This window comes from Xyrauchen texanus, chromosome 20 (genome assembly GCF_025860055.1).
Source record: "Xyrauchen texanus isolate HMW12.3.18 chromosome 20, RBS_HiC_50CHRs, whole genome shotgun sequence".
NCBI classification, from domain to species: Eukaryota; Metazoa; Chordata; class Actinopteri; order Cypriniformes; family Catostomidae; genus Xyrauchen; species Xyrauchen texanus.
Window position 1 is genome coordinate 27094759 of NC_068295.1, and position 12082 is coordinate 27106840.

The window sequence follows — 12082 nt, forward strand, 5'->3', positions numbered from 1 at the left end:
GGCAGTGATTGGATGATGCTGGCCATTACTTTGAAACAGAATTACTGATGCTAATTTTATGACGTTATGTCTGTAACTTCTAAAAACAAGAATAAACAACACTCATGGAAATGTATTAAACAATTTGGTAAATAATAATAATAATATGACTTTCTATAGCTTAAATTTAAAATGTCCTGTTTATTAGGTGCTACTAATTTGTTACAAATCAAAAAGGGAAATGGCAAATAATATAATGTTTATAATGTGAAAATATACACAGCAGTCAAGCTTGAGACTCAGGATGTCAATACTACTCTAAAAGATCAAATTGATCCCTAAAGCAACACATCTTTGCACTAAAAAACAGCGAACAACTTTATCCAGTCTACAACAACATACAATTATTTTTAACTGTCTGTGCTGCTGGTAGACAATAAGCCAAACTACAGGTAATAGCCATGCAGTGCCTTTTAATAACTGCCCTCTTCCTCAACTTCACTCTCTGCCTCCCTTTACAGGCTATATCTCTCTTTCTCTGTCTCTCTGCATCTTGACACAGCACACTGAGCTTAATCGCACATAATTGGGTGGGTGGTACAGTGGGCCAGCCCAGGCATTGTGTGCAAAGGGCAAGTGGTCAAGTTAATGGAGCCCTTGTAGTGAACGGGGAGCTCACTCCCTCTGCTGGGACATAGGGAGGGGACAACGGACCTCTTTCAAATCTCAAAAGAGAGAGCTGGGTTCCTTTTTACCCCTCCTCATCACCCTCTCTCTTTTCCATTGAGTGACTGACAGGATTAGCTGCGTAGCTACTCTCTACTGCTGAGCTTCAATTCGGATCTCAGAGCACAGGAAGTGAAGAGGCCTAGAGGGACACAGTCAAAGTGTGAACTAAACCACATTTAAGACCATCCGCTAGTAAAGTGACTTTGAAGAACATTCAAAGTCTACTGAAAAAGCTTCTATTTCTCATTTTTCTAATTTAACAAAAACTTTTTAATCACAACTTATATTATGAACATAACAATTTCAGTGTAAAGGTGAATTACAATTTTTACAAGAATTACAGAATTTATTAGTATTTGATTTTTGTTTTATTTTCAGCATGCACTCAAGCTGGCATAAAAACTGACAATCAACATTATCCCAGTATGATAAAAGTTTTTCCCAAAAAGCATCTTGTGTGCTTCAATGGAAGCAAGGAAATCTGACCTTTTGTAAAATTTAGTGTCACAAATGTCACAAATGGTAAAACTGGATCTATTTCTGAGGTTAAAATAAAAAAATCCTTGATTTTCATTGTGGTCACAGACATTTGAACTCCAGTGTATCTGGAACAAGGACATATAATTAATGTATTAAATATAATTAAACACATTTGTTATTAATTATAACCACAAGTGGTTTGTTGCTCAAATCAATGAAACATAAAGAGACATTTCACCAAGTGGGAAAAAATGACCAGGACACAGGAGGATACATAACAATGATTTAATCACAGTTGTTACAAGCACCTGCAGTGTCAGTGTGAAACAATCACTTTGGACTCATCTGTGTTTTGTACAAACGTAATCACAGTGCAGAAGCACACAGCCCTGAACAATTCACAATGAAAACAAAGAGCTCTGAATGAGGCATCACCAGCTCGATACCAGAAGAAAACAAAAGTGAAAGTGGTTTAAAATTTAGGACAGCCCTGGGTTAATATATTGTGACGAGGAGGAGGAGGGTGTGACTGGGCCGTAACATTGGATGCCTGGCGCTGAATCAGCCCAATCAGCCGGGAGAGGGATAAAGAGGAGCCAGGGATGCACGCCAGTTCTGGAGAGAAAAGCAGTTTTATTTTGTGCTATGAACATTTGTTTATTAAAAGTTTACGTTGACTGCTCAGCTGATTCTCGCCTTCTCCTTGCCCATCTTGAACCCTGTTACATGCCTTCCTGGGTTTCGGCACCAATGTAAAGGATTCACACGATGGGCAAGGAGGAGCCAGGATCCGGCTGAGCAGTCAACTAAACTTATAACACACAAGACTGCTGCGTGCGTCTCTCTCTCTCTCTCTCTCTCTCTCTCTCTCTAACTGGTGTCCCAGGCTCCTCTTTATCCCTCTCCGGGCTGATTCAGCGCTGGGTGTCCATCGTTACGGCCGGGCCACGCCCTCCTCTTCGTCTCTCTCACACACACACACACACACACACACACACACACACACACACACACACACACACACACACACACATACATACATAAAAAAATCATTTTTATTTTGTATAATTTTTTTCAAATAATCAAAAAAATGTAATGTACTTAATGGGAAAGTTAACTCTCATAATTTACTAATTGTAATTCCAAACATATCACTTTTTCTGTGGAACACAAAAGGAGAAGTTAGAATGTTCCATAGCATGAAACTGGATGGGGACCAGAGGCTGTCGACCACCAAAAAGTAAAAAAAAATTCACCATTTGTATCATAAAAGTACTCCGTTAAATTTGGAACTATATTCTGTAAATTATTTTTAAGCCATATGATAACTTGTAATTTAAGTCGTTATTCACTCAAACTTATGCTTTAAAAATCTGGCATGACAGCCGTGGACATCATTCCCATGCATTGTGTGGAAAAGAGCAAGATCAAGCTTGGACATTCTGCTATAAATAACTCGTACAAAAAAAGTAAGACAGGTTTGGAAAGACATTAGGGTGAGTAAATGATGACAGAATTGTCATTTTGGGTGAACTATCCCTTAAATGAGGCCAGGTCCAGCTTGCACAGTGAGTGCACATTGCAGAACTCAAGGTGGTGGAGAACAGTGCTGCAGGTCTTACTGTTGGTCGTTTGAAACAATGAAGAAATTAATTCTTAGTCTTTTCTAGTTTAACATATCTTGTCATTACTTTGATAAAAATAAGAACTGAGAGCATTTCACAGTGAAGCGAATAACATTCAGCGCAGCAGCATCTCAACCACTTGAAAACACTTGAAACCTTTGGTGCCAAAATTAACCTTTGAGTGTATAGATAAAGAATCAGAACGTAGTAGTGAACTGATAGCTGGTATCATATGATCGAGACCACACTACAGTCTCATTTATGTCTTTGTGAAGAAGCATAGATAGTCAGGCAAACCTGATTAGCTATACTAACCTCCAGAGTCAAAATCATGAACTTAAAGGAATAGTCCACCCAAAAATGAAAATTCTGTCATCATGGAACAGAGCCAAATGCTTTTGAAAAAAATATGAGGAAGAGTAAATTATGACAGAATTTACATTTTTAGATGAACTGTCCCTTTAATGATCTCACAATGTTCTGCCCTGAAACACCATTCTCTGATATCATGCATCCTCACAGGGTATCGAATGATTTCATGTCTGATCTTTGCATCTGCAACGTTTGAAGTACTGGTAGGATGAGAGGGAGTGATGTGTTCTCCACCTCTCTGTTTAGCACATTTCACACTTGTATTGCACAGTAAACGGGTCAAGCACACGCACGGCAACTCAAACACACACCTACACACTCTGTTTTCACACACACTCATTGAACTCAGTAGTTAAAAAAGTTATCAGAATTGAGGAGGGCCCATTTTAGGCCAGCCGGACAGGGACACAGGGGGTGGCGGTGCAGGAAGGCAGCCTGGCAGGAGATGGTTTTGCCCAGCTCAGATCAGGGCTGGACTAGACCCATGGGTGAGGGTGAGGAGGAGAGGATAGTGGATGTTTCTATCATACACCTCCTTGCCCTCTGTCTGCATCTGAAAAACAATGACACTTTCATGACTATTTTTTTTTTATCTAATACTGATTAAATACTGATACGTTAGGCCTGTTTCACACATCCTAATGTATGTGCAGAGTGTGAGCATAACTTCAACAACAATCAATGGTTCTGCAGTGGCTCTATATAGAAAATAAAGTGATTTCTGGGTTCCTACAGTACATAGAATTTTTCCTTTAAAATGTATGATTATTAATAAAGTGCTAAAATTAATTATGGCAGCTATGTTGATAACGTAGAACAGTGACAGGCATTTAAAGTTTGTTCAGAAAACACAATGAATACCAATATGGTTTGATGTTATCGACGTAACCGCTACATTTGATACATTTGCTTTTTGATGATTTGAGACAGAATAAGAATTCTGTTCTGTTCATCAAACAAAGTGATTTTATGGCTTCGAAAGACTTGGAATATAGTGCATGAGTTGTAGTGATTTATTTTACTGTGGTTTTACAGTTATGTTTTGTTTTTTAGTCCTTTTTCAAGGTTCACAGACTGCAGTCGCTATTCACTTGCATTATATGGCAAAGAAATCCTGTAAAGACCTTTTAAAAATTCACCTTTTGTGTTCCATGAAAGAAAGTCATATAGGTTTTCATTTTTGGTTGAACGCTTCCTTTAACGTACATGAAACAATATCCAAACCCCAAAGTGCATAAAATAACTGGTTAAAGGAATATTCCAGGTTCAATACAAATTAAGCTCAGTTGACTGTATTTGTGCCATAATGTTGATTACAACAAACATTTATTTGGACTCATTTCTTCTTTTCTTTTAAAAAAGCAAAAATCGAGGTTACAGCGAGGCACTTACAATGAGCAGCTGATTTTTGGAGGGTTTAAAGGCAGAATTGTGAAGCTTATATTTTATAAAAACACTTACAGTACATTAATTCTTCTGTTAAAACTCAAGTGTTATTTGAGCAGTAAAATTGTTTAAAGGGGATATATTATGCCCCTTTTTACATGATGTAATATAAGTTTCAGGTGACCCCAGAATGTGTCTGTCAATTTCCAGATCAAAATACCTTACAGACTGTTTATTCTACCATGCCTTTATACCCCTGTTTTGTTGCCCTGCTCCAAACGGGCTATTTTAGTGTCTGTAGCTTTAAATGCAAAGGAGCTGCTGCTCCCCACACCCCTTTCTGGAAGTGGGCTGTGCCTTTCCTGCTGGTGCCATGGATACCCCAGCAACAACAATGCAGGAGAACTTAAACAACTAAAAAATAACACAGAGAACACAAAGTCAGTCATCTTACTCTATTGTGCATAACAAAGGTTGAGCTATGAAATATGAAAAACAGCTATAGTTGTCTAAAATACTACTATAGTTTCATAATCATTTTTGAAATAATGACCGGTTTTATTACACGGAAGATCTTCATTGCAAGCGGTGAAGGACGCCAATCAGTTTATATTGTAACCGAAACAGAGCTACAGCTTCATTGTTATGGAATAAGGTAGTTAGGCACTAGTTGCTGCATTACACAAGCTCAATGTTTTCAAAACAAGTGTTTTTTGTGCAAAGTGTAAACAAGCAAATTCAGAAAGCCAAATTGCAAACATTAAAAAAGTATAAAGTGCTAAAGTGTAAACTTGCAAATCTGAAGTTGGGTCACGGAGGGTTGGAGCAAATCCAGCCTTATGTTGACCATCATTGATGAAGCAGTCTGAGCTAGCGCAAGTGGCTCTAGCGAGGAGAAAAATATGGTGGACTGTGCGCTGCTCGCTCAGGTTTTAATGAGGGCAGATCTAAACTAATCGGGCAGATCTCTTTGCCAGCCGTGGGTGGTACCTTTCCCTTTTTGACATCATAAGGGGCTGCAAACCTGAATGGCTCATTCGGAGACACTGTTTTGTTATTGATGAGGAAAGGAAAGAAATGAAGGGATGATATTTTGTGGTTGTCTACACACACTGGGGACACATAATTTTGTTAAAAAACATTTTTAAAGTGGATTTTGCATAATATGTTCTCTTTAAATCATAGTTTTTACATCGTTTTAGGGCTTTACATCATGCTTTACATTGTCATGGCAACAAAGTTGTAAAACTGGATATAACTTAACACGGAACAGGTTAGTAAGTGATTTTATAACACTAAAATTATGTTAACATGCATCTTGTTTACATTTGGTGCTAATATGTTTAAAACTGTGTATTTTAATGTTCACAGATTAACCCCATTGACTTCCAAAGTGCCTCACTTTATTTTTGCCTAAAAAAATTTAATATGTTTTTGTCTTATTAAATAATGTTCAACATGATTTTATTGTGATAAAATTTATTACAGGTTTTACCTGCATTATGTTGCCATGGCAAGTTATAATATTGGATATTACTTTATACAGATAAGGTTAGTAAGTAATTTTATACCCAAAAATCATAATAACACAAATAATTTTTTACATCTTATGGCTATATTAAAAAAAGTTGTATTTTAACATTTATGGGCTGGCTCTATTAACTTCAGTTGTAAGTGCCTTACTGTAACTGTCAAATTTGCTTTTTCTTTTAATAAACAAGGTATGAGTTGAAATGTACATATTTTATTTGTTATGCCACAAATATAACTTGTATTGAACACAAAACATTTGTTTAATCATTTGGATTCCATCAGATTTACTGAACAGAAAATGTTGTTTGTACGCTGTTTGTCACTGTATGTGTAACCTTCATCAGACCGACAGACTATTTTTTCAAAGTCGATTGCTCCAAGTTGCTTCAAAAAATGTAGTTTATAGTGAAATTTCAGCATTTTTTTTTAATGCTGAGTTCAGCTTGCAACGCACGACTGCATCTGGAATGTGGGCAGCATGAATACTGCTATCTGTTCATATGGCCACAGACACAGGATGTATGAAACAGGCCTTAGCAGATTTCTGCTCTGTTGCATTTTTTTTCCTTTGATATGCCTTACATTTTTCGGATAACCACTACAAAAACTAACAGACAAGGACAAGCAGCAAGAATGCCACTAACTGCTTCATAATGGCTCACTTAAATTTGAGGTGTCGGCAGAGAGAATGTCACGCAGCCTTGCTGTAAAATATGACCTGTGGGTCCACTTTTCTGCCACTCTCTGAGCTCTAGAGTTGTGGCAGTACACTCAGTGAACTGCCAGTCTGTTCTGCCCTGAAGCTCAGCTCTGTCGAAGCCAATCAGCTTGCCTGAAGTCCCACACACTTCACCAAGACTAAGGGGAAAACCTGCAATTTGTTTATGAAAATAAACCCCCTCCAAACAGCAAAAACAGCTGACTTGTTTTACACTTCAGAGTGACTAAAATATGCTGGACAATAGATGCAGAATAGGACTTAAAAGACATCAACTCAAACGGGAAGATTCAGCACTTGTGTGTGTTTACACAAACAAAATATTTCAATGTCCTGTGTCAGGCATACGTGCATGAACCGCTAGGCCAATTTTAATCCAGGACCTCAAGCGGCGACCGAACACAGTACCAAATGTAACACATTTAATGTAGTCAGGGTTGCATTTTATTATGCCTTGCATAGTTTTGTTCATGGTATTTGAGGATACAGGTATGTCATGCAACCTTTCCATGTTGGCATCTGCTTAATTGACAAGCTTCTATCAAGTGGCCATACAGTTTGATTGGACATGCATCCTTTGATGTCAACAACAAAAGATATTGGAAGTGTTTTCTACTCTTTTTTTAAAAGCTGATTGTGGAGAAAAAGGCGTGGTCGAGCGCCAGTCTGGGGAGAGAGAAAGCAGTAAGGACATCCACCTGAGATGAATTGTGACTAATTACCATATCTATGTTGGGGGTGTTACGGCGCAACCCCGGCAGCAGCCAACCTCTATGTGACGCTGGCGAAGATGGGGGAGCAAGATTTCTGGAACTCTTTGAGCACACGGCCCAAGTACTGGAATGGCCGCAGGCACAATGGGCGGTCCACCTCCTACTGCTGCTGACCGGGGAGGCCCAACTCATTGGTCTCGTGGTACTGAAACAATTAGATGCCAAACTACCGAAAGGAACTGTGGAGTGGGTCCAGTGCCACCGACTGGCATCGCTCGATGAAACAGTGCAGTTGGTGGAAGACCATTTACCCAGCGAGCCTCTCTTTCTCCCTGTTGTCCCTCCCTCTCCCCTCCTTCTTTCCGACCTATCCCGTTCCCCTGAAAATGGTGGAACAATCCCACAATGTGCTAACACTCCTCTCTCAGGTGGGGGAATCTGCTGCCACGGGTGTTGGCATGAGGTTTGGGCCGGTCTGTTGGAGTTGCGGGGAGCTAGGACACGTCTGCGAACAGTGCGCGGTGATGGAGGTGGGGATGGTGATTCGGGTCCACAGGCAACCCCCGATCAATCCGGGACATACCAAATACCCGTGAGTATTGTGTGTGTGTGTGTGTGTGTGTTGTGCATACCAAGCCTTGGTGGATTCAGGTTGTAACCAAACTTATATTCATGAATGTTTGGTTCAAAATTGGTGAGGTGTGTGCATGGGGATATTTATGATTATCCTGAAGTGAACTATTCTATTTTGGGGTCAAAGCATAGAATTGTGGCCATGGTTATTTCCCCACCTCATCCATCCACTAATTTTGGGTACTTATTGGCCAGCTTTTCCCGAATTGTTATAGGAGTTGTGTGTGGATGGACCCTGTAGTAAGTGGGACAGTGTGGGGTGTGCAATGCACTGACGGGGAGGCGGAGCCGGGGCCATCTACGTCAGCTCCGCATCAGGATGAGGTAAGGGAGGGGGAAGCCTCCGCTTCCTCAGCCCTTAGGGGAATTCCCGCTGGGATTTCCCTCTGAAGCAGACGCAAGACGAGACTCTTAAGCACACATTTCACCAAGTGAAAGTAATTGATGATGCCTTCAGCCATGCACTGCACTCACATACCCATTTCTGGAGTGGTGGTGGCGTAGTGGGCTAGAGCACATAACTGGTAATCAGAAGGTCGCTGGTTCGATCCCCACAGCCACATCATTGTGTCCTTGAGCAAGGCACTTAACTCCAGGTTGCTCCGGGGGGATCCCTGTAATAAGTGCACTGTAAGTCGCTTTGGATAAAAGCATCTGCCAAATGCATAAATGTAAAATGTAAATTTCTCCATTATAAACGATCGGTTGTATCGAGTGACTGAGGACACTCAGAAAAAAAGAAGATGCAATCTAGTTGTTAGTACCGAGGAGCCATCAGGAACTTTTGTTTGAGGCGGCTCATCTTAGGCTGATGGCAGGTCACTTGGGACAGGGGAAACACTAAGCCATCTCATGGCCTGTTTCTATTTGCCAGGCATTTGGATGTTAGCCAAAATCTGACTCCAAAAGCATCATTGCACCCTCTTCCATGATTGAGGTTCCCTTTGACAGAGTTGGCATGGACCTTGTCGAGCCATTAGAATGGTCAGCACATAGGCATCCCTTTGTGTTGGTTATGGTGGACTATGTAACGCGATACCCAGAAGCAGTGCCTCTTCGCAACATCTTAGCACGTAGTGTTGTGAACACACTTCAGAATAATCTCTCGAGTGGGGATTCTGAAACTACTACTTTCATGTAAGCCTCCACTGGGTTTTCCCCATTTGAATTATTATTTAGGCGTAAGCCCCGTGGCATGTTACACAAGAGCGGAGGAGGACAGGGCCGGGCTGGAACAATGAATGCCCGGTCCCCAATCAGCCTGATGGGGGCGCATGAGGGATAAAGGCAGCCTGGATGACGTTCAAGAGAGAGAGAATTACAGGCAGCTGCTCTGTGTTTTTTGATTCGGTTTATTTATATCGTCAAGCCGGTACTCACCTCCTCCTCTCCCTTAACCCCCTTTACAGGGACCTTCACAAAGCAAAAATGAAATTCAATATGTGCTTGACCTGAGAGCAAAACCCCACACACTGGGGCATCTATCACAGGACAATTTGCTACTGGCACAAGAACATCAGTCTCGGCTGTATAACAGCCCACATTTTGTGCCCACAAAGGACTCCACGTTACTATCAAAGTCGCAAGACCCCTTTGAGGTCACATGGTGAGTTGGGAAAGTCGATTATGAGGTAGTGCATATGGATACGGGCACGGTTCAATAAATTTACCACCTCAACCTTCAAAAAATATGGAGAGTGGCGGTCCCTGTATCCTTCATGACAGTAGTTCTGGAGAGGGAGGATCTCAGCCCGGAGGTGAGTCTAAAAGCCAATCAGTTCACCTCAGTCCCTTGCGGAGACCACCTCTCACTGTCACAACATACGGAGGGTTCGAAATAATTTCTCTGATGTCTTTCCCTGGCCACAATAATCTCATAAAACACCACATCGAGACAACCCCAGGGGTAGTGGTACGTAGTCCTCCCTACCGCTTACCCGAACAAAAGAAACAAGTAGTATGGGACGAAATAAAGGCCATGCTCGATATGGGTGTAACAGAATAATCCCACAGTGATTGGGCCAGCCCGGTGGGTCTGGTACCTAAGAGCGATGGCTCTGTCTGGTTCTGTGTGGATTATAGAAAGGTCAATGCGGTGTTGAAATTTGATGCTAATCCAATGCCTCGTATTGAAGAACTGCTCGATCGGTTTGGCTTGTCTCGAATTTATTTGACAATGGATTTGACAAAGGGATATTGGCAGATCCACTTAACGCCGATTTCCCATGAGAAAACGTCCTACTCCACACCGTTTGAATTACACCAATTTTTGACCCTTCCATTCGGTTTGATTGGGGCCCCAGCTATGTTTCAGCGTCTTATGGACAGGGTCCTCAGACTACACGCAGCATATGCAGCTGCTTATTTGGATGATATCATTATTTACATTAGTGATAGGAAATGGCATATTCTGAGGTCCCTGCGAAGAGCGAGGCTCACAGCAAACCCGAAGAAGTGCACAGTTGAACGGGTGGAGGTACGGTATCTTGTGTCACGGGTAGGTGCGACCTCAAATTGATGAAACCGCAGCGATCGCGACCTGCCCGAGACCCAAGACCAAAAAGGAGGTGAGACAGTTTCTGGGGCTGACTGGCTACTATCGAAGGTTAGTGCCAAATTTTTAAGATGTCACCAGCCCGCTGACTGATCTCACTAAAAAGGGAGTCCCAGACCCGTTGTCTTACCTTATAAGCAGGTAAAAGCTGCACTTTGTGGCGGGACGCTTCTGGATTCCCCTGATTTCTCTCTCCCTTTTGTTTTATAGACAGAAACAGAGGACAGGAGGCTGGGTGATGTTCTGTCCAAAGAAGTGGAGGGGGGGGATGCCTGGTGCTGTACATTTGTCGAAAGCTCTCTATGAGAGAGACGGCATACAGCACCATAGAGAAGGAGTGTTTGGCCATGAAGTGGGCGATCCTCACTCTCCGCTACTATTTGTTGGGACGAGCATTCACCCTCTGTTCGGACCACTCCCCACTCCAATGGCTCCACTGCATGAAAGATGCCAATGCCCGGAACACCCATTGGGCATGGTTCAGCGCCCGTTTGGGGAGAGAGAAAGCGGTAAGGACATCCACCTGAGATGAATTGTGACTAATTACCATCTCTATGTTCACAGTGAGAGTTGGGGGAGGTAAAAAGACAGCCCATTCAAAGAGAAAGGAAAGAGAAATTCAGACCAGTGTCTTCGTGTCTGTCCCATGAGAGAGAGAGAGAGAGAGAGAGAGAGAGCCTTGTGTTGTGTGAAGCTGAATAGCGGGCTGTTTATTTGAGTGATTCTGAAGTGACCCAAGCTGTCTTGAGTTTTGAAGTGAAGCTGTACAGCGATTGCAGTTATTTGAGAAATAAAACAGACTCATGAGAACATTGGAAACTGGTTCCCACTTCCTCTTTATCTGCCCAATCCGAACCTTTGTTACACAGATAAGCACATTTATATAGCTATCCTAACTATGCAAGATTATATGGTTCTTATTTACTATTTGTATTTAAAAACGCTTTTCTGTCCAAAGCCCTATCAGAACAGATCTTTTTAGGTCCCGACCCGCCAGTTGAAAACCACTGTGCTAGACCACATCTCGGGTACCAGCATGTTTTATGTTGATTATCAGTTCATCCATGGTATGCTAAAGTTATATCACTCCCAGAATTCCAGCCAGGTAATATACAGTTTAAAAGCCTTTCCAGGTAGAATTTCCAAAAGGAAAATGATGCATCATTGAGTTCTCATGTATCTACACCGACTCTGTAACACAATGGCTACAAAAAGAGAGAATGCCCCATTTCTAATCAATTTTAAATCTATATAAACATCATTAAGATGCAAACATACACACATTCCCTCTCTCTTTCTGTCTTTCTCTAACATTCACCCCATCCTCTCTGTGGCTTGAGATAAAATAAAAACAGATAAA

The 12082-nt window shown here is 41.5% G+C and overlaps 1 protein-coding gene across 1 annotated transcript in view; it reads right to left on the reverse strand.

Annotated features, from left to right (window-relative positions):
* Nucleotides 1-1499: 1499 nt before the first annotated feature.
* Nucleotides 1500-12082, reverse strand: part of camkmt (calmodulin-lysine N-methyltransferase) — a 177712-nt gene continuing 167129 nt past the window's right edge. Inside the window, exon 12 of the mRNA XM_052151011.1 lies at nucleotides 1500-3738. Coding sequence (XP_052006971.1) covers nucleotides 3646-3738 — 93 coding nt within the window. The 3' untranslated portion in view covers nucleotides 1500-3645. The remainder of the gene's footprint in view (nucleotides 3739-12082) is intronic.